The 24,322-nt window shown below is 41.0% G+C and overlaps 1 protein-coding gene across 1 annotated transcript in view; it reads right to left on the minus strand.

The window, feature by feature from the left end:
* The window catches only part of CAMTA2 (calmodulin binding transcription activator 2), a 307,159-nt gene that overhangs the window by 99,523 nt on the left and 183,314 nt on the right, over positions 1 to 24,322 (minus strand). The window contains exons 7-10 of the mRNA XM_053718351.1: positions 7,273 to 7,426; positions 6,732 to 6,872; positions 5,292 to 6,547; positions 1,195 to 1,321 (exon numbers count right to left, since the gene is read on the minus strand). Of these exons, the coding sequence (XP_053574326.1) occupies positions 1,195 to 1,321; positions 5,292 to 6,547; positions 6,732 to 6,872; positions 7,273 to 7,426 (1,678 nt within the window). The remainder of the gene's footprint in view (positions 1 to 1,194; positions 1,322 to 5,291; positions 6,548 to 6,731; positions 6,873 to 7,272; positions 7,427 to 24,322) is intronic.

Here is a 24,322-nt window from a genome sequence, read left to right on the forward strand (position 1 = left end):
TATATATATATATATATATATATATATATATATTTATTTATATATTGATTTATGCAAGAAAAAAATAAATCTACAAACATTTAATTAATAAACCAGGCAATAATTTGCTGTTAATAAAAATAAAAATAACTAGTGGGTTCACAAGTTAAAGAGACAGTAAACATCTTGAGATTTTTAAATAAAATGTTTAGTTATATATAATGAAACAACTTTGCAACATATTGTTAATTATACATTTCCCCCGTTAAGTAATTAGCTCGAAAAAACGAGGATTAACAAATTCTAAAAATTTAAAATGCACACGGGTGACGTTTCAAGGCTAATCCTGCTACATATATTTCCCCAATTGGCTTTTGCTGATAACAAGTACAACACAATATACTTTATAGCCTTGTTGTCTGATATGTTATTCCACAGAAACACAACAGAAATAATTTTGTAGTTACAAGGTGTTTAAAGTCTAAATGCTCAGATATGGAAGTAAACAAATTACACATTGACATGGATACCTGTGTCCATAATCAAGAAGAATCTACTAAGGATGAGTTATTAAAGGGACAATGTAAACAGAAAAGCAGCCAATAAGAGTTCATTGTGATCAAATTTTCTACAGGAAAACCGTTTCAATTGGGATGGACTTTCTCTCTCCCTCCCTCCCCCAGTGTGAGGATGATTTTTGTTGCTGTATTTTGTTTACATAGCTTTTTTATAGTCATTACTGCAGTGTTTTTTTTTTTTTTTTAAAGTACAGATGGTGGTTCCAACAGTCAAAAGGAGCTATTTGAAATACAAAATAAAGGTAAAGGAGCAATTTGTAAATACTTTAATACTCTCCAGCAGGTAAAATGGATCATTGCAAACACATTTAAGGTAAAGTTTACAATGAAATGTACCTTAATGTTTAATAAAGGAAATACAATTAATGGGATACTAAACCCAATTTTTTTGATAATAATAGTAAATTAGAAAGTTGCTTAAAATTGCATGCTCTATCTGATTCATAAACAAAAAAAATGGGTTTAGTATCCCTTTAAGTGATATATGAATCATAAAATGTACTGGAAGTGATTTACCCATCTATTTTTTTTATATATGTTGTGTCTCAATCATTCAATGTATAAAACACTGTAGAACCATGCACATGATGCAGTCTAATAAACATGTCACGCCTGGCATTGACTAGTATTTTCTAACCTGGGCAATAGCAGCGCAGGACTCCCGACTGAATAAGTGAAGCTGGGACAGTCAAGTGATCAAAAACACAGGAATATGAATCTGTGTCTTCAACCCAAGGACCTGTGATGAGGATCTTAACACCTCCCTGGAAGACGAAGAGAGAAAAAATTAGATGTAATAGAAAGGGAGAATCATCAAACGTGGTGAGAAAGAAATAGACCAAATTGGAAAACGGGACAAGAAAGTTAAAATTTAAAGGGACAATTTTTTTATATGTACATTATACAACAGTGATTAATTAGTTAACTGAGTAGATCTGCATAAAAAACAAAGAGCTAGATTACGAGTGGAGCACAAAATTGCACTTTTGGTAATATCAGCGCACGCAAATGTGCGCTGGTATTTCATATTAAGCGCTCGCATTGCCTGGAAGCTTTGGGTAGCCTCTTTCTCATGCTGTTAGACACGGCAAAGAACCTAGCGCAGCACAGAATATATATGAATATATACATATATGTGTAAGTGTTTATATGTGCATATACATATTAACACATAAATATATATGTATATAAGCATATATATTTTGTTAGGAATAACACAGTCCCCATAGATTTCAATGTAAAGGCACTTTTCAGTGCCGTTTTTTTTCTAACACCCTGCATCCCCGTTCACTTTAAACCTTTATAACTGCTTGGTGCAGTTGTTTTTTAAAAAAAATAAAGATGCTTATATTTTTTATTTTAAGAAAGGAACTGACCACTTCATTTGGGGAGCAATTTGGGCTTTTTTAATTAACCAGAGGTCTGACCTCTGGTTAATTGCGCTAAGCTCAAAGTACTCCCGCGAGCTTGCGGGAGCATTAACCAGCCACTTGTAATGGCTGGTTATTTAACGTGCGCCCGTAAAGGGGCAAAAATGACTTATAGCAAAAATAAGCAACATTTTCTAAGTTATTTTTTAAAAAAAATATGAATTATATTACATTACTGTTTCACCATCATTAATTTAATTAAACCGATTAAAGGGAAACTAAACATTGCATCATGAGGCAGTACTCCAATCACATCCCTCTGACAAGCACTGTACCTCATGCACCAACCACCTCCAACGGAGGCAAAGTTTAAAACTGAGGTATGTGTGAGGTGGGAGGGGTTTTATAGGCTTTTGAGGTTTGGAAAACTTTGCCTTCTCCTGGTAGGAATGTATATCCCATATGTAACAGCTTGTGGACTCGCATCAACTATATGAAATTACACTTTCTTGATTCGGATAGAGCATGCAGTTTAAAGACACTTTCCAATTTACTTTCATTATCAAATTGTGCACAGTCTTTTTATTTACACACTTTGAGGCACCAGCTACTACTGAGCATGCGCAAAGGTTCACAGTATATCAGTCTGTGATTGGGTGATGGATGTCAAATACAGGGGGCCCGCAAATTAAATGAAATTTTAGAAAAACGCCAGAAAAAAAATTCACTACTAATATTAAACTCAGAGTAAGTGCTATTGCATTGTCTTTTTATTAAGCATTTTATTTAATGGTCCCTTGATCACTGGGAATTACACTTTTTTTTGTTTGACGTCCCTTTAATCCCCCGGATTTTACTGTCTACATGCTGCTTAAAGGGACAATAAAAACCAAAAATGTTATTGTTAAAAACGATAGATAATCCCTTTATTACCCATTCCCTAGTTTTACATGACCAACACTGTTATATTAATACACTTTTTACCTCTATGATTACCTTGTATCTAAGCCTCTGCAGACTGCCCCGTATCTCAGATCTCTCGACAGACTTGCATTTCAGGCAATTAGTGCTCTTAAAGGGACATTATACTGTAAAATAGTTTTTCCCTTAATGTGTTTACAATTGCTTTTTTTTACCAACTCCAGAGTAAAAAAAAAAATGAATATTGGCTTTTTAAGGTTTGTGTATATTAAAGCTCTTATTTTGTGTTTTGAAGCCACAACCTAATAAAATGGGTTGAGCTTGTAGGTATAATCAGATCTCATTACTGTATCACATTGTACATATACCTGCTTCTTTATCTTATATCTGTCCATAAAACAATCACCAGTACTTGGAGAGAACAATGGAAAATCAACATTTTATTACCTTATCTCTGCTATATCCCACTGGGAGTGTATTTTTTTTCTGCTGACTGTGTTTACAAAGCTTATCTATAGCTTGAACCTGCGGCCACAAACTTTCAGAATAGGTGGTGATACCACATGCTAAATCAACTATTTCAAATGCCAATATAAGGGTAAAGGAGCTACCTGTAAACAATTTAATACACTCCAGCAGGTTAAGTGGATCATTGGGAACAAATTAAAGGGGAGACATTTTTTGAGTAAACTGTCCCTTTAATTTTATCAGGCCTTGGTCAGAATCTATATGGTGCACATGAACAAACAGTACATGTTATTAGCTATTCACAGCCAGACTGTGAGATAAGAGGAGGACTGCAGTCTTAGAAATCAGCCTATAAGCCTTTCTAGGTTTAGACTTTAACAAAGAAAACCAAAAGAAAAAAGCAAATTTGATGATAAAAATAAATTGGAAAGTTGTTTAAAATGACATGCCCTATCGGAATCATGGAAGTTTAATTTGGACTTTACAGGACTTCATTAACACCTAGCTCTATTTAGCCACACACTGAAAAAACATTTTTAAGGCAAATTTCCATGGTCTGCTCTTGGTTTAAAAAACCTTGAAAATCTAACATTGAAATAATGAAAAAAATAGGAAATAATAATTTAAAAATGTAAATGCTTTTAAACCATTTGTTTTGTATGTAGAACTTTTGAAATAGAAAGCTTAAAGGGATACTAAACCCAATTTCTTTCTTTCATGATTCAGATAGAGCATGAGATTTTAAGTACCTTTCTAATTTACTCCTATTATCAATTTTTCTTTGTTCTCATGCTATCTTGATTTGAAAAAGCAGTAATGTAAGCTTTAGAGCCAGACCATTTTGTGTTCAGCACATGGGTAGCACTTGCTGATTTGTGGCTAAATGTAGCAAACCAATCAGCAAACTCTACCAAGGTGCTGAACTAAAAAAATGGGCCGGCTCCTAACCTTTTATTACTGCTTTTTCAAATCAAGATAACTAGGGCTGTCTCTTCTTCCTGGGCTTTCAAAAATGAAGCATCTGTGGAGCAAATCTTCAAGGCGGCTTATCAATGGATAAGACGTAAAACTAACAGAATGACATTAAAGGGCCACTAAACCCAAAATCTTTCTTTCATGATTCAGATAGAGAATAGAAATTTAAACAAAATTACAATTTACTTCCATTATTTATTTTGCTTCATTTTTTAAATATCCTTAGTTGAAGAAAAAGCAATGCACATGGTGAGCCAATCACACGATGCTTCTATGTGCAGCAACCAATCAGCAGCTAGTGAGCATATCTAGATATGCTTTCCATCAAAGAATATCAAGAGAATAAAACAAATTATATAATATAAGTAAATTAGAAAGATGTTTAAAATTGCGTTATCTTTCTAAATCATAAAAGAAAAAATGTGGGTGGCATGTCCCTTTAACAGACACAGAAAATCCAGTGGATGCAACATTAAAGGGATATGAAACCCAAACTTTTTCTTCCGTGATTCAGACAGAGCATACACATTTAAAAAATATTTCCAATTTACTTCTATTTTCAACTTTGCTTAACTCCCATGATAGTCTTTGTTGATGAGATACCTAGGTAGGCATCTGGAGCACTACATAGCGCTGTCATCAAGTGCTCTTGCAAATAGAAAACCCCTGCTATTTAGTGCTCCAGATATGGGCCGGCTCCTGAGCTTATGTCCCTGCTTTCCAACAAAAGACACCAAGAGAATAAAGACAAATTGTTAATAGAAGTAAATTAGAAAGCTATTTAAAATATCGTGCTCTATCTGATTCATTAAAGAAAAAAAATGGTGTTTGATATTCCGTTAGGGATCAAGTCATGGTAGTGCAACACAAACATAAAAGATAATGGAAAATAAAGAGTAAACACTCGGTCTGTAGCAGTAAACAATATATGTATGATGCAGATTGAGGTAGACAAAAAGAAAATAAAAGGAACAGAGGTTACAAAAAAGCGGTAACACACCTCTGGATAGGACCACTCTGGAGAAAAGTCTGTGATTCTCACAAGCACAGAAGACCCATCTCCCGTTTCTGGAAATTGATTTCCCACAACAGCAGTACTTTCTACCATTGCCTGCATTTGCTGTTGTACATATTCTGCATGAGCTGGTGAGGACTGGGCCTGGGGATCTCCAAAATGTTCATAGCTCCCTGGAGCAGCTTCATCTGTCATCAGATCAGAGATAAGATCTGGAAATTGGCTGTCAAAGGATATGTTGAAGTTTTCTGCAGAAAGCTCCATATGGACACTGGAAGCTCCAGATGAAGAACTCAGATCATTTTGAATGATGGAGTATAAGTCATTTATATTGGTGGCTTGAGTATCCCCCTCTTCTTGCCTTTCATCTGCTACCACTTCTACTCCATCTTTATCACTGGTGCTGACCTGCCCCTCTCTGGTATCCATGTCTACCTCTGGCGAGCAGCTGCTCTCCCTTACGGATTGAACTTCCTCATCCTTAGCTCCAGTTTCTACCATCTTAGATGTTTCCTCTTTAATTCCAGAAGTTATCTCTGGTGTTGACAATTCTCCAGTCTCCACAAAGCCTCCTACACATGTCCCTGCATCGACAGTTCCTCCTTCTGCTGTCTCTTGCTTGAATTCCCTGGTTCCAGCTGCTCCACCATATGTCTCTCCTTCTTTGGGGCTGTTGAGGAAGGAGTCTGGATCAAAGGTTCCACAACCAGTCCCTTGTGTTGCCTCCATGGAAACCTCTAGACTTTGTGAGGAGGAGAGCAGGAGGCCTTCCACAGGTGAAGGTAAGAGAGAGATGCCCACAGGTACTGTTGTGGGTTGATTAGCTGCCTCTGCTGGCATCAGATGTTGGCTGGGAGTTAATGTCAAAGGCTTCTCAGGGATGCCTGTCATCACCAGCACTGCACTAATACCCGGGACACCAGCAGTTGTAGTTATTGTCACACCTGCCAATTCCCTTTCTGTGTAGAAACCATTAGTGAGCGCAAGTGGTGGAGATGCCTGTGTGGTGTCTGGGAGCTCAGAGTAGGTGCGGGAGGAGCTTGGGTCACTCCCAGAGGGGATTCTGCCACTCTTATGACCCCCTCTCCTCTCAGATTTGCCCTGGTCTTGTTCTGATGAAGATGATGAAATATTCTGAACCTCTGTGAGAGCTGGAAACGGGCATAATCGTGGCTCCACCTTTGGCGAGATGATGCGGTGCTTAGTACTAGTGCATTTGTGAGGTATTCCTCCTGCTGATCCTACAGTACAAGGAAAAAGTTACATTAAACATCTAAAAGACCAATGTAATGAAATAATTGACTTATTTCTAGCATGTACAATTTTCAAGATACTTCTGAGTAACACAACATAAATAATGAAAGATATTTATTACAGAAAACAAAGTATGTGCTAGAAGGTTTTCCCTCAATTTGAGGCACTGACCCAGGGTGGTGTTGCACAGACAGGTGTGTGTACGGGGAGGAGGTTTGGCCTGGTGGGTGTCAAGAATCTGCTGCACCAGTTGCTCTATAGAGAACTCACTTGTCCCATTTCCATTGCTGCATGACCACTTAATGCCATGAACTGCAGAAGAGAGAGGTGTCAGAAAAAGCTTCAGTCAGTCACAGCCTTAACTACCTTTTCATACCTTACTTTATAAGCCAATTTTATACTACAAACATATCTAAACTTCTCAAAATGTGTAGTTCTGCTAATATTCCTTCAATCTCTACAATACTGCAAATTCAGCTTTCCATATCTGTACATATGCACTTTAGCCAAATCATTCACAGACAGGTTTTAGTTTTCTACTTTAACTGACAAAACTCAACCCCCCCCCCCCCTCCTATTCCTTCCAAAGTAGACACTTGGGTGAATCCAATACCTCATGGTTCCTAATCCTCATTGAAAAATTAGCTACTCCGTCTAGTTACTGCAGCTGGATATGTAGCTACTCCCCCCAAGTACATGCCCTCTAGCTTACACATAGGTTTCAGCTGACTGATCAGCTCCTCCTTGCTCCATTTCATCCATTCCTTCCTGTCGCTGTTTGTAGAGCACAGGATAGGGCCACAGATCTTCCCACAATCCTCGATGGCTGGGACATTCAGATAATGTACCAAAACAATATCAGGGTTCTGAAATACCATTAAAGCAGGCAATACAGTCATTAACCGTTCTCTCTAATATGCATAAACGTTGTGCATTGGGTGGTCATTGGGTAAAACCATATTTACTACACATAAAGTTATAACTCACAAACACACAATCAATACTTAAAATATATTTACAGCTGGAGAGAGAAAATCAGACTAAGAAGAATCAATTTAATTATTTAGCTACCTCCAAGCATTCTTTTTGTAAAGAAATGGGTTTATTTGACTGTTTTAAAATGACTGCAATGCCAGCTCTTATTTTTTTAGATGTATTCCAAATCTTTCAAGTTTCATGAATTTATATATATTAAAGGTCAGTCCTAGAGGAGAAGGCTAAACACCCCACACAACAGAGCTTTAATTGCCCCCAATTTCCTATGATTCCTTAGGCATATATATGGCCAAGAAAAAGGAGAAAATGAGAAAGTAGGAAAGCAGGGTAAAAAAATGCAAACTGGTACTGCCGCCAACTGTTATGGAAAAGCAAGGACGTTTTTCAGGACTCTCACCATGATATAAATGAATTTATCATGTAAACATAAATTTCGTCTTCTTCCATAAGAGTGTGTTAGTCCATGAGCCAATGCATGTGGGATCCTCTACCCAAACTACAATGTCCACAAAACCACCATGAAATAGGGCAGCAAAGTGCAAGTGCGGCTTTCAGAACTTTCCTACCCAAAGAAGCCTCAGAAGAGGCAAACGTGACAAAATGGTAAAATTTGGTAAATGTATGTACAGATGAACAAGTAGCTGCTTTGCAAAATTCAGTTCAATGGAAGTTACATTTCTAAAAGAGGTGGCAACAGCTCTGGTAGAAAGACCAGTAATTCATTCAGGGGAAGACTTTCCAGTTTCTACGCATGCTTTGTGAAATAAAGCTTTAAGGCAATTCTGTCCTTTGTGGGGACCTAAGAAATAGATAAACAAGGAAGAAGAATCTCTAAATTCTTTAGCGGCTTGAAGATAAAATTTCAAGGCCCATACTAAATCCAAGTTATGAAGTAATCTGTGTTTAGGTTTTTTTTGGTGCTGGACAGAGAGATGAGACTACAATTTCCTGACTGTTTTTTTCAGAAGAAACAACCTTAGGAAGTAAAGAGTAGTTTGTTTTTAAAAATGTTTTTCCTAAAATATCAGGTAAGAAGAATCACAAGAAAGAGCAAAAAGCTAAGCTACTTTCAGATAGAGCATACAATTTTTTTTAAAATGTTCAATTTACTTTTATTATAAAATATGTTTAATTTCCATGGTATTCTTTGTTGAAGAGATACCTAGGTAGGCATTTGAAGCACTACATGGAAGGAAATAGTGCTGCCATCTAGTGTTTTTGCAAATGGATAACATTTTTGCAAAACTGCTGCCATATAGTGCCTCCTGAAAAAGGTTCAGTTTGCCCCCACCCCAGAACTAAGTATGGGTTGGGGGGCCATACATTCATGCTAATTTGGAGGAAGGGGCAGAATTTTTGGTCTATTTGGACCAAGAGGAACCAGGCTTCCATATGAAAATGGAGATATTTGACTTCTGAGACACTGAAGAGGAGTCTTTGCGCCTTGGAAAAAGCGAGTGAAATTGACCAGTGGACCTAAAGGGATGTTAAACAGTTACAATCTGTTTCATTGTTATTGTAAAAAAAAAACACTGAGCAGTTGTACTTGATAGAAATCAATGCAACATGTAGGAGGAGGCCTTTGCAGGAAGTTTTATCTTAGCCTGATGTCATAAAACTTTTAGGCTAGTGAATAGACTAGATAACAGGGAGTCAGATTTGATCATACCCAGAACTGACAGAATAAAAAACTTAAATTATGCTTACCTGATAATTTTCTTTTCTTCAGATAGAAAGAGTCCACAGCTGCATTCATTACTTTTGGGAATTTAGAACCTGGCCACCAGGAGGAGGCAAAGACACCCCAGCAAAAGACTTAAATACCCCTCCCACTTCCCTCATCCCCCAGTCATTCTGCCGAGGAACAGTAGAAGAAATATCAGGATGAAAAGGTGCCAGAAGAATAAAAATAACAGACGCCCCACAGAAAACACGGGCGGGGAGCTGTGGACTCTTTCCATCTGAAGAAAAGAAAATGATCAGGTAAGCAATATTTAAGTTTTTCTTCATAAATGGAAGGAGTCCACAGCTGCATTCATTACTTTTGGGAAAACAATACCCAAGCTATAGAGGACACTGAATGCTAAAAACGGGAGGGAACAAAAGGCGGCCCATTCTGAGGGCACAAGGCCTACATTCCCAACCCACAAAAAATCTGATTCGTCCAAAGCCGAGGAAACTTTGAAAAAGGCCCAAAGGACACTGACCCGCAGATAGTCCAAAAGCCTTGCTAGAGACCGCAGAATAGACTCAACTGAGCCAACACGCCTCCAGGAGACACCGTTGCCCAGCAGTCGATCCCCAACAACACACCTCCTACTAGAGAAAGGGATCAACAACCGTAAACTCCCAAAAGGGAGAAGACATGGAAGACAAAATCAAGGATTCCCGAAAGGACCCTAAGTAGGGTGCAACAAGTTCCAAATAAAAATAAGGAACCCTGAGAACCAGGCCAAGCTCCCAGAGACCCTAACCAGTTTAGAGAAACAAGAAGACAAAGCCCAGACCCCAGATTGTACAGAAACCACAAGGTTAAGACCAAGAATCTGAAACAGAGAATAAAACTTCTAAATACAGTGCAACCGCATCCTAACGACAACTGAAGACGGAGTCCTCAAGTCGCAAGATAACTCAGAATATCGAAATATTCAGAAATCAAAACACGTGCAGCCAACCAGGATAAACGGACACCTGAGTCAACACCACACGCCACAGTCATACCAGGATGACTCTGAAAATAGAATACTTGCAGGCAAGTAAAGAGCAGCTGAAGATAGATATCAAACACTAAACCGTCAGACTGCGAAACATCCACTAAGCAATGGGCCTATCACAGGCTATCCAAAAGCCGCCAGTCCTTCTCACATATTTTGAACATGGAGAAAGCACAGAACCTCAAAGAGGCTCACCGAACCTCAAATGACCCGAGGACGAACAACCGATCTCAGATCCTGCTCCAACACCGGACCAGCCCAAGCGACAGGCAGGTCTGAAAAACAGGGGAACAGAAAGGAACCCAATCACCAGCCCCCAGGGAAGGACAGAATGGGGTGAACTCGGCTACCCCAACAGAGCTCGAGTGCCAACCCAAAACAACTCCATCAAATAGGTACTCCCAAGGAAAACCCCATAGGAGATGAATCATAGAAAAATGCAGTAGATCCCTAAGAAGACCTAACAGGACCCTCCATGACAGTCTCAACATGAAGACTTCAATCTCCACAGATGGAACAGAACAACCCCCAGAAGAGCAGACTGCTCTCCTTTACAGGATAAAAACACCTGTTCCAACCTCCTGCACACAGGAAAGGACGACAACCCTCCAGAGAGAGGACCCCCTCCATAAGGAGGACAAACTACCCCCCCAAAGGGAAGAGCATATATAAGAACAGCGCACATGCCCACAAGACATGAGCCATAGTCTGATGAAAACAAAAGATGAAGGAAAATCATCCAGACGTCCTGATGAACACAGAAAAACTCCCCCTGAAGGGGAGCATACATCGTTCAAAGGACAAAGCAAGCCATAAGGAGTGTATCCGAAAGCGCACAGAAAACCTGGCCAAGCTGTTAGCAGGCTCAACTAACCAGTCCGTAGGCCCTAGCCTATGTTCCCTGGAAAAACTGTATCGCCCCGAACAAGCCACAAGATCATAAGCTTCCGGACACCTCACTCATAAATCCCAACCCAAAAGGAAGAGAACACCCCTTGCAGGAGTCCAACACTCCAAAAAGGAGATAAGGAACGACAAAGGCGCGCCAAGACTCTAGACCAAGGGAGAACATCGAGGACAGGTCACCCAAAGAGCGAGTAGAACAAAGGCTAGTCTCCATATCTCTTCAGAGAACGTAACCAGAGGACCACACCCAAGGAAAAAGAATGCAGAGCATCCCATACCCCAGTAGAAATAACTCCTAAGCGAAGCTCGGAGAAGGAGACAACACAGCCTAACGCCCCTGATAGGGAAACATCCAAATTAGGAAAAAGCCACACGGCCCTCCACATAAGGTGGCCAAAATCGGTAAGGAGAAAAGGACAAAGTCCAGAAATTTCGACCCGAAGGAAGTGAACCTCAAAAGGAACAAGTCCAAAAAGGACAATTCCAAAGAGCCCCTGAAAGGCAAAACCACCAGGAACCGGCGGCAAGGAGGCCCTAAGTCCTCCAAACCTCCAACCCACACGGGGAGGGAATACTCTAAGTCCCGACGAAATATTGGAAACAACTGAGTGTGTCACAGCGGAACTTCACCGAGTCCCAGTCGACCAGCTTGAAAGGCAAATAAAGACTGAACCAATTCCCCCATTCCCCACGGACCCTGAGGTCCTCTCAGAATGCTTAGCTGAAACTTGTAAAATAAAAACAAGAAATAATACAAATAATAATGTAAAGCACTCTGTGCCCTAACCGGACCAGCCAGGCAGAACAGGCACCCCTTGTCTGAAAAAGGCCACAAGACAGAAGGATCTGAACCCAATCAGGACCAGCCTGAAACCAAGGGTCATCACTGTCAATGTTGCATATAGTCACTCCCAGAGATGTAGATATAAACAACAAGCAAACATAGGACGAAACATGTCCTCACACTAGAACAAACTTACGTAGAAGTAAACAGTGCAATCAAAATTTGCGAGTATCGGGGGCGGAGCTAACTGTGGAGCCGAGCAGACGCAGGAATTGGGAGGTCCTGCCCTAATTTCATAACCAAGTGCACCAAATGACTTTAAAATTAGCGTTTTGGATAGTAAACAGGATGTTAGCTTCATTGAATACATTTTGAGCATCACCAAGATGCATATTTGCAATAATTGGGGGAGTGGAGCCAAGTCGATCTACCAAGAACCGGACAACATGCGGATCACCTCTTACCTCCTTACATTATATTGATAGAGTGACTACATTACAGAGTACTGTGGACAGACTGGTCAAATACTCCATGGCCCAGCTTTTGGTGGCGATCACTGAGAGCAGCTTATAAAGAGGCGCAAAGCCACCATTGAAGCAGTGACGTCACGGATCCCTCCGAGAGTAAAGGGCCAGCTACCTCTACCACAACCATTGGAACATTTAAACATTAGGATCAATTAGAACCTAGATCCTGGACTCACATTTCACGCACACTGGGGGCAGTTGTGATTCTTCAACCAGCAGAGAAGATGGACTCCCAAATTAAAGACACACTAGCTGCGCTGGCACTCCGCATGGACGCTCAGTTTAACTCTCTCCTCCAACACCTCTCTCTTGACCAGAAGGGCTTGTCTGATGTCCCAGAGGGTGATCTCAACACAGTTGTTTAGCTACCGGAAGAAGATAACCCACAACATCTCTGCCTCCATGACAAGATAGCAGCTGAGACCAGTGGAGACCTACCTACGCTACTGTAGTGGCCTGTTGGGACGGATCCTAAGATCGCTTTCCTCCCGACCTCAGAGAACTACCCGGACGGTACTTTCAATTATGCAGCTGTTCGCTCGGCTCCTGCTTCGAGGCAGCCGGTCGGGGCGGAGCTGGAGAGAGACAGTTCTACCACCAACATTACCGGGGACACTCGCATGTCTATTCCCCGCGGGGCTGACAACTTGGGGATTCTCTGGAGCCGCATGGGGGGGGGGGGGGTCAGGATCTCCACTCTATAGAGCCCTCATTACATTGGACTCTCTGGGTCTGTCTCTCAGCACCCCTGCCCCCTCCTCCTTGTGCCTCCGCTCTTGATGCTAAAAGTCCTATCCCTTCTAATGGCTGCTCCTTCTGGACTACCGGTCATAGGAGTAGGCTAAGAAATTCAGACACTATGCCTTCTGTCATTATTGGCACTAATCAAATGTATTAGGCATGTTGGCTTGTTAGTTAGCCGTAATCTGTTCCCTGCGTTATTATTGCTTCTGTGTTAGTTTTTGGTGTGCGGCCTACTATTGAGTTACTCTAGATAACTTTAAATGTGTACAATTGATTTATGTGTTTCTTAGCTTGGGACACAAGTTAACAATATTATATGTGTTGTTCACTATATTCTAGTCACTTCAGCAATTCTTTATTCTACTTTCTCCCTTATACACCCCACTCAGTCTCTCCTTAACACTACAGGGAGTGAAGAATTATTAGGCAAATTAGTATTTTGACCACATCATCCTCTTTATGCATGTTGTCTTACTCCAAGCTGTATAGGCTCGAAAGCCTACTACCAATTAAGCATATTAGGTGATGTGCATCTCTGTAATGAGAAGGGGTGTGGTCTAATGACATCAACACCCTATATCAGGTGTGCATAATTATTAGGCAACTTCCTTTCCTTTGGCAAAATGGGTCAAAAAAAGGACTTGACAGGCTCAGAAAAGTCAAAAATAGTGAGATATCTTGCAGAGGGATGCAGCACTCTTAAAATTGCAAAGCTTCTGAAGCGTGATCATCGCACAATCAAGCGTTTCATTCAAAATAGTCAACAGGGTCGCAAGAAGCGTGTGGAAAAACCAAGGGGCAAAATAACTGCCCATGAACTGAGAAAAGTCAAGCGTGCAGCTGCCAAGATGCCACTTGCCACCAGTTTGGCCATATTTCAGAGCTGCAACATCACTGGAGTGCCCAAAAGCACAAGGTGTGCAATACTCAGAGACATGGCCAAGGTAAGAAAGGCTGAAAGACGACCACCACTGAACAAGACACACAAGCTGAAACGTCAAGACTGGGCCAAGAAATATCTCAAGACTGATTTTTCTAAGGTTTTATGGACTGATGAAATGAGAGTGAGTCTTGATGGGCCAGATGGATGGGCCCGTGGCTGGATTGGTAAAGGGCAGAGAGCTCCAGTTCGACTCAGACGCCAGCAAGGTGGAGGTGGAGTACTGGTTTGGGCTGGTATCATCAAAGATGAGCTTGTGGGGCCTTTTCGGGTTGAGGATGGAGTCAAGCTCAACTCCCAGTCCTACGGCCAGTTTCTGGAAGACACCTTCTTCAAGCAGTGGTACAGGAAGAAGTCTGCATCCTTCAAGAAAAACATGATTTTCATGCAGGACAATGCTCCATCACACGCGTCCAAGTACTCCACAGCGTGGCTGGCAAGAAAGGGTATAAAAGAAGAAAATCTAATGACATGGCCTCCTTGTTCACCTGATCTGAACCCCATTGAGAACCTGTGGTCCATCATCAAATGTGAGATTTACAAGGAGGGAAAACAGTACACCTCTCTGAACAGTGTCTGGGAGGCTGTGGTTGCTGCTGCACGCAATGTTGATGGTGAACAGATCAAAACACTGACAGAATCCATGGATGGCAGGCTTTTGAGTGTCCTTGCAAAGAAAGGTGGCTATATTGGTCACTGATTTGTTTTTGTTTTGTTTTTGAATGTCAGAAATGTATATTTGTGAATGTTGAGATGTTATATTGGTTTCACTGGTAAAAATAAATAATTGAAATGGGTATATATTTGTTTTTTGTTAAGTTGCCTAATAATTATGCACAGTAATAGTCACCTGCACACACAGATATCCCCCTAAAATAGCTATAACTAAAAAAAAACTAAAAATTACTTCCAAAACTATTCAGCTTTGATATTAATGAGTTTTTTGGGTTCATTGAGAACATGGTTGTTGTTCAATAATAAAATTAATCCTCAAAAATACAACTTGCCTAATAATTCTGCACTCCCTGTATATTTAAGGTCATAAAGGCAGGATACTACATTTGGGTGGTTATACTATAATGTATGTAGACCTGGCCAAGTTACAGATGTTTACCCCTATATAAAGAGGCCTCCCTTTTAACAATAATTACCACCCTTTATAAACATACATATATGATTGTATCACATGAGTACACAGAGTTTAATTGCTTACTCCCTTCTATATGTAAACTATACTATTTCATACTTTATATATTCATTGGGCTCGAGGCATGTGAACCTCCAGTTATATCCCAGCAGTCTGTGATAGTTCCAATGGGTGGTCTATTTTATGACATACCTGTCTCATGGATCCAGATGCTCAGTTATTGAGGAGAAATGTATGCTTGCCACAGCCATAATTTATTATGTGGATGTTAATAACGTTTAGCTCAAGTGCTTTAAACTTATCTGTAGAAGAACTTTGGTTTGCTTTAGTGATCGTGTGTTATGCCCCAGTATTTGTATTGAGTGATATACTGTACTGCTCTCCTAGTATGATACTGCTTGCTTTACACTAGTCAAGGGACAACTAGGTGGCTATACCTAATATAAACTAAGCCTATAGTTTTACTCAGCATACTCTCAATTATGGCACTGAATTCTCATCCCCTAGATCCTTTACATAACCCATAACATGGTCATAGTACTATACTTGGTGCTAACTCAGGTAACCTTAACTCACTTTGCTGCAGTTTGTACTAGATCTAATATGAGACTATTCTAATATATTAGAATATTTCTGTTTGTTGGATGTGCTTTATTTTTTCATATGTCGCTCTTGGTAGCTGAAAAGAGTAATTCTATCCTCCACTATATTACTATTGTACTGCTGCATACAGGTTTCACCTGGTTTTAACGCAGATCATATGTTATTATACTGTTACAAATGTAGTAGCAGACCCATGAGTCCCTCCAGAGCTATCATCACCATTTAGACTACAGTTCTAACTTTTCAGTTGGTACAATTCTTAACATATGTCCAGGCCCTTACAAATATCGTAAACAAGCTCTCACTTCATATTTACAATATCCTCATCTTTCTTGTGGTCACCCCTTCACAGAGCCCTCTCACCTTAGAAAGCTCCCCCCCCCTCCCCATCCATCTTTAAGCGCCTCTTGCCCGCTGTAATCCATCACCCAATACCCCTCTCGCTAACTCAGCTCACCCTATATGCACCTTAGAATCCCTATGGATTGTTATATTTTTTTTTAATTAGCCCTGAAGTAATATTCCGTCTAGCTAATAATTTCCATAGGTACTCTCTTACATTTGGGCCAGGCCATCCCAGGCCTGCGGAGCCCCGGTTAATGGAACACGTACAATATCGTAAGCACACTTCTGGGAGTTGCAGATGCGCCAGCACTATAGGTATGGACATGCGGAACCGTGCCATAACCTCCGGAGGGAACAAGCCACCTTCCAGAGAAGGATAAGCAAAATCTGGGTTACCTGCATGCGTAATAAGAGATGGTGGTAGGGAACTCGCCGCTCGGGGAACAGAACCCCCAGAGGCGGACAGCTCAGCGGGCCCTTGATTCCCCGATCTCGAGGAATTAAGCACTCTAAAACGGCATTCGGAACATAACTGATAGGCATGTATCATCCGGGACTATTCGTATTCTTTACAAGAAGCAGAATCTGAACTAGAGACGTCCGTCTCCACAATATCAAAATCCTCCATAACTGGGATATTGAATACAAAAACCGGACCAAATAAGAAAACTGTAAACGGCACCTGACACCCACAATGGCTGGGGCACTCACCACCTCCTATGAACCAGACACTAGCGGACCAGAATTTTTCCATCGCAACAAGGTCAGGAATGCAGGAATGGAAAGCCTCGTCTTTTCAAAAGGCTGTTATGTTCCACAAAGCCATGAGCCTAAGTAACACTACACATAAGCAGGTCAAATCATATTAGAAACATGATTAAAAAAAAAACCCTGTTCAATAACCCCCCTCAGGAGATATTAACCCTTGATTCCAAGATACAAAAGGAGCCTCACAGAGACCCTGAGTTATAGTTAGTCCCAAAAGGTGGTAGCCTCTCAGGAAAACATTTGTATTTCAAAACAATCATGACAAAAGTAAAATGAAACAATCTTACCGGAATCTACGCCGTGGAAAAGGAACACGGCTCTTCAAGTGTGACTGATAGTATCATCGCCTCTGCCATGGACTTTAGACTTTAGAAGAAGGCAGCAAAACTCGTCAACGCTGATTGCTTGTGGAGCTGTTAATATGAGTCAGGGTGGTTTCGCAGAAAGACTCTCCCTGCATTTCTGGACTCTAACTTTCACCCATGCTCTCACTGAGAGACTGATAGGATTACTTAAAATTCCAGTCCAATACCGAAGAGTACTACCCTCCATAAGAGACTATCGAAACTTCTAACACTTCTCTGCCAACCTTCTGGGGCGAAAGGCAAAGAATGACTGGGGGATGAGCGAAGTGGGAGGGGTATTTAAGTCTTTGGCTGGGGTGTCTTTGCCTCCTCCTAATGGCCAGGTTCTGAATTCCCAAAAGTAATGAATACAGCTGTGGACTCTTTCCATTTATGAATAAAACTTAGGTTTTGAAAATCATCTGCTCTTAAAACACTGGGAGCAGGGCTACTTTGAATATTTGTGCTAACTTAAAAAAAATAAGTTAGTTATTTGCCAGGGTTTTTTTTTACACAATCTGATTGTTTTTATATTTAATTTGATTTAACATATTTGGTTTTACCAAAGGAGCACTAATTAATATCCCTTTAACCCTGCCCTTTTTTTCTGTCTTGCAGCAGGAAACCTCCTTTACCTCCAGTGACCGTAGCAATGATAGCATCCAGTCCAGATCCAAACAAGATATTGCTCTGAAATGGGAGGGAAATACGTCTGCTTTTAGATACTAGATCAGCAGTTATTTCAACAGCTGGTATCACAAATGAAACTGCTGACAGTCTTTACCAACCTCAAGTGATCCTAAACGTCTTGGGAAATAAGGTCGGAGATGTTGTCAAACCAGACTGCAGTAGCTGCAGATACACAAGCTTCACTAATAGCTCGATGAAACATATAGCCTGCCAGCTGAAAGGATCTCCAGAGAAAAACTTTAAGTTATCTGTCCTCTTAAACTTAAAAGAGGTACTCTCCTCTAAAGCAATGGTAGTCCGCATAGCCAAAGTGCAAATAACCTTTAGAATAGTTTCCCATACCTCCAATTTTTAGATGGTAAAGGGAACATGGTTTTGAATTTGGCAGAGGGAACAGAATGAAAGCCTGGCTTGTTACATTCCTTGATAATTATCTCAGAAACCGCATCAGGAACCGGGAAGGTAGATTGCTTCTTTGGGGCTTGCCTTAAAGAACTTATCAGTCTTTATCACAGATTGTTTGTTTGCAAGTAGAGAGTCTTCAATCTCTAAAGCAGGAAAACCGTCCGGAAATTTTAAATTAAAGGACACACCTTCTGCTACTTGTATAGAAGGGGGTCCTAGGTTTCTGAATAATTGTCCTCAGCTGAGGAGGAGGATTCTAATTAAATTTTACACCTGGAGGGTATAGGGTACCTTGACACCTGGAGGGTATAGGGTACCTCATAGGGATGTCACAGATGAGTAACTTATAGGGATGTCACAGATGAGTAACTTATAGGGATGCCACAGATGAGTAACTTATAGGGATGCCACAGATGAGCCCAGAGCCTGATAAGTGTTCTCTTCTGCCCTTCGCATGCGTTTGGGTTTAAATGATGGAAACATGAAAGCCATCAGTTGTAAAATTGCAGAGTGAATATTCTGTTTTAAGATAGGAGGCAGGTCAGTAAAACTGTACTGGGGATAACCCTGGTGGGTAAAAAATTCCTGAATACTCTGCTGCAAATGCAACAGTGCATGACCCTGTCTAGCAATAAACACAGGCTCAGCACATAGGTTACAAAGCTGAGTAGGGGGACATACCAACACTACCTTATATAGAAAACACATATACGAAGAGGTTAAATTGTCAATAGCACTTCTAAGGATTCAGCATTATGTAGTAAGACTTTAGCTGCACCAGTTTGTTCCATTATGGACAGAGAAGTACCTAAAGTTAAATAGCAGCACAGAAATACAATATAACAGGCACAAAAAGGGTTACCCCTTCTCTGGGGAACACACATATATTGGCACAATGCAAGACTGAAGCTCCTGTGAAGCAATCAGAAAAAAACGGATATGGTGTCCTTGTGTTAAAACATTGTACTCGTTATTAAGGGTGCTTACCACTCCAAAGGCTCTGAGGAGAAACTACAGTGTGTCAGCAAATATGGCCGCCGAATTTGAGGGAAAGGAAGAAAAAGGGCATACTGTTTAGGCGGGAAAAAGTTAGCCCCCTAAGATCGACACAGAAGGAAATTTAGAAACTCCCCAGCTTCACAAATGATCCTGATCATCTGAGAGTATGCTGAGAATCAGGATCCAATCTCTAGTAGTATGTGCAAGAGCATGGACTGGTACATTTAAAGAGACAGTAGCTCGATTTTACTGTAAATGTGTAAAAGTGCCTAAAACTGTATTTAGTGTTATCTGGTGTATATAACTATGTCCCCAGGCTATGTAAATCATGTGTACATGTTCATGCTAATAGCCTGTGGGCTATGAAGGTGCATGGTGCTTACCTGCCAGCATCTTCGCCTATCATACTCAGCTGAAGTCTGCTTCCAGTAAACAGGCACCTCTGAGGCAGTGCAAGCATGATGCCAAGGATCTGTAAAATGAGCAGCACAATGTGCACCAGGGGATTGGCAGGCATGCTCACACTTTACTTGGGAGGCTGGTGGCATCTCCCCAATGGGAGAAGATTTTCCCTGCCTGGCTGAACTCTTGTCCACTGATCTGCTTTGTTTTTAAGTACTCTGAAGAGGATAATGGGTCTCAGATTGGATAGAGAACCCTTTTCAATTGACATGTAGATCAGCACTTCAAGTTTCACCCGCCTCCTTGCTGGAGGTAAAAAAATGACTAAGGAATCATAAGAAAGTTGGAGGGATTAAAGCTCTGCTGTGTGGGGTGTTTCACTTTCTCCTGTAGGTCTGGACTTTAATCCCACATGTGATGGCTTGTGGACTCTCATCATCTTATGAAAGAAAAAAATGGGTGTCTAGAATTATTGCCTACAAATGGTTTGAGCGTATGAATATGGAAAACCTCACATCCATCCCACAAAGTAATGCATCATTTCCCAACATAAAGCACACACTACAAGACAACTGTGTACTAAACTGTATTAATGGGACATGATACCCAAATATTTAATCATTTGAAAGTGATGATGTTTATCTCTGTTAGAGCTGACTATAAAAAAATATGAGAAGATGACTCATCACTCCTAAAATAAAAAGTATTTTAATACAAAAAGTTGGTATCACACATACAATAAAATAAACATATACTGTTACACAATAAACAAACAATGTAAGTACAAATGCTTACCTGGCCAGACTTGTGTCATAGTTTGCTCTACTACGTGTTTCAGGGTCCTGCCCCTAAAAACTTTTGCATTAAAATACTTTTTACATAAGTGATTTTTCATGTGTCATTTTCTCATATTTGTATGACCTTCGATTTATTTTGTAGACAGAGGCAACATGCATGTGAGATATAGTGGATCATATAGAGGATTTATATAGATTGAAAGTAGTTGTTTACTCATTGTCCATATTACATACCAGTTTTGTAGCTTGGCGCTCTCATTATTTTTTCTATTGACTATAAAATAACAAATCAACATTTCTATTTAAAAAATGTAGATATTATACCTCAAAGGTTCTTTATTAGCCACATCCCATTGTAAAGGGACTTTAAGCGTGCAATCAGGATGCTTGTCCTGGGACTTGCAAGAAAGCGTGGATTTGGCATGTGAAGGCAAAGTCATTTTACTTCCCTTCTTAGATAAGGAAGTTTACTGTGGCTTATAATGAAAACTTGTAAGGTTTCTGTGAAATGTCATGAGATCACAGTAAAGCAAAGTTTGGATAGTAAACACCTTGAGATTGTGAAATAAAATGTTTAGTTAAGTGTAATAAAAAAAAACATAATTTATGCTTACCTGATAAATTTATTTCTCTTGTAGTGTATCCAGTCCACGGATCATCCATTATTTGTGGGATATTCTCCTTCCCAACAGGAAGTTGCAAGAGGATCACCCACAGCAGAGCTGCTATATAGCTCCTCCCCTCACTGCCATATCCAGTCATTCGACCGAAACAAGCCGAGAAAGGAGAAACCATAGGGTGCAGGGGTGACTGTAGTTTAATTAAAATTTAAACCTGCCTGAAAAGGACAGGGCGGGCCGTGGACTGGATACACTACAAGAGAAATAAATTTATCAGGTAAGCATAAATTATGTTTTCTCTTGTTAAGTGTATCCAGTCCACGGATCAACCATTACTTGTGGGATACCAATACCAAAGCTAAAGTACACGGATGATGGGAGGGACAAGGCAGGAACTTAAACGGAAGGAACCACTGCCTGTAGAACCTTTCTCCCAAAAACAGCCTCCGAAGAAGCAAAAGTATCAAATTTGTAAAATTTGGAAAAAGTATGAAGGGAAGACCAAGTTGCAGCCTTGCAAATCTGTTCAACAGAGGCCTCATTTTTAAAGGCCCAGGTGGAAGCCACAGCTCTAGTAGAATGAGCTGTAATCCTTTCAGGAGGCTGCTGTCCAGCAGTCTCATAGGCTAAACGGATTATACTCCGAAGCCAAAAAGAAAGAGAGGTTGCCGAGGCCTTCTGACCTCTCCTCTGTCCAGAGTAAACAACAAACAGGTTAGATGTTTGGCGAAAATCTTTAGTAGCCTGTAAGTAAAACTTCAAGGCACGGACTACGTCTAGATTATGCAAAAGACGTTCCTTCTTTGAAGAAGGATTAGGACATAATGATGGAACAACAATCTCTTGACTGATATTCTTGTTAGAAACCACCTTAGGTAAAAACCCAGGTTTTGTACGCAGAACAACTTTATCTGAATGAAAGATCAGATAAGGAGAATCACAATGTAAGGCAGATAACTCTGAGACTCTTCGAGCCGAGGAAATAGCCATCAGAAAAAGAACTTTCCATGAAAGAAGTTTGATATCAATAGAATGAAGGGGTTCAAACGGAACCCCTTGAAGAACTTTAAGAACCAAGTTTAAGCTCCATGGAGGAGCAACAGGTTTAAACACAGGCTTAATTCTAACTAAAGCCTGACAAAATGCCTGAACATATGGAACTTCTGCCAGACGCTTGTGTAAAAGAATAGACAGAGCAGAAATCTGTCCCTTTAAAGAACTAGCTGATAATCCTTTGTCCAAACCCTCTTGGAGGAAGGACAATATCCTAGGAATCCTAACCCTACTCCATGAGTAATTCTTGGATTCACACCAATGAAGATATTTATGCCATATCTTGTGGTAAATTCTCCTGGTGACAGGCTTTCGTGCCTGTATTAAGGTATCAATTACTGACTCGGAGAAGCCACGCTTTGATAGGATCAAGCGTTCAATCTCCATGCAGTCAGTCTCAGAGAAAGTAGATTCGGATGATTGAAAGGACCTTGTATTAGAAGGTCTTGTCTCAGAGGCAGAGTCCAGGGTGGAAAGGATGACATGTCCACTAGGTCTGCATACCAGGTCCTGCGTGGCCACACAGGAGCTATCAATATCACCGATGCTCTTTCCTGTTTGATTTTGGCAATCAGACGAGGGAGCAGAGGAAACAGTGGAAACACATAAGCCAGGTTGAAGAACCAAGGCGCTGCTAGAGCATCTATCAGTGCCGCTTCTGGGTCCCTGGACCTGGATCCGTAACAAGGAAGCTTGGCGTTCTGGCGAGACGCCATGAGATCCAATTCTGGTTTGCCCCAACGGAGAACCAATTGAGCAAACACCTCCGGATGGAGTTCCCATTCCCCCGGATGAAAAGTCTGACGACTTAGAAAATCCGCCTCCCAGTTCTCTACACCTGGGATATGGATCGCTGACAGGTGGCAAGAGTGAGTCTCTGCCCAGCGAATTATCTTGGAGACTTCTGACATCGCTAGGGAACTCCTGGTTCCCCCTTGATGGTTGATGTAAGCCACAGTCGTGATGTTGTCCGACTGAAATCTGATGAACCTCAGTGTTGCTAGCTGAGGCCAAGCCAGAAGAGCATTGAATATTGCTCTTAACTCCAGAATATTTATTGGGAGGAGTTTCTCCTCCTGAGTCCATGAACCCTGAGCCTTCAGGGAGTTCCAGACTGCACCCCAACCTAGAAGGCTGGCATCTGTTGTTACAATTGTCCAATCTGGTCTGCGAAAGGTCATACCCTTGGACAGATGGGCCCGAGATAACCACCAGAGAAGAGAATCTCTGGTTTCCTGATCCAGATTTAGTAGAGGGGACAAATCCCCATTCCACTGACTGAGCATGCATAATTGCAGCAGTCTGAGATGCAGGCGCGCGAATGGCTACTACCATTAAGCCGATTACTTCCATGCACTGAGCCACCGTGGGGCGCGGAATGGAGTGAAGAACACGGCAAGCATTTAGAAGTTTTGATAACCTGGACTCCGTCAGGTAAATTTTCATTTCTACAGAATCTATTAGAGTCCCTAGGAAGGAAACCCTCGTGAGAGGAGATAGAGAACTCTTTTCTTCGTTCACTTTCCACCCATGCGACCTCAGGAATGCCAGAACTATCTCTGTATGAGATTTGGCAATTTGAAAGCTTGACGCCTGTATCAGGATATCGTCCAGGTAAGGAGCCACCGCTATGCCTTGCGGTCTTAGGACCGCCAGAAGTGAGCCCAGAACCTTTGTAAAAATTCTTGGGGCTGTAGCCAACCCGAATGGAAGAGCTACAAATTGGTAATGCCTGTCTAGAAAGGCAAACCTCAGGAACTGATGATGATTCTTGTGAATCGGAATGTGAAGGTAGGCATCCTTTAAGTCCACTGTGGTCATGTACTGACCCTCTTGGATCATAATGACGGAACTCTGAGGAATTTGTTTAGGATCTTTAAATCCAAAATTGGTCTGAAGGTTCCCTCTTTTTTGGGAACCACAAACAGATTTGAATAAAACCCCTGCCCTTGTTCCGTCCGCGGAACTGGATGGATCA

The sequence above is a fragment of the Bombina bombina genome, chromosome 6 (genome assembly GCF_027579735.1).
Source record: "Bombina bombina isolate aBomBom1 chromosome 6, aBomBom1.pri, whole genome shotgun sequence".
In the NCBI taxonomy this organism is placed as follows: Eukaryota; Metazoa; Chordata; class Amphibia; order Anura; family Bombinatoridae; genus Bombina; species Bombina bombina.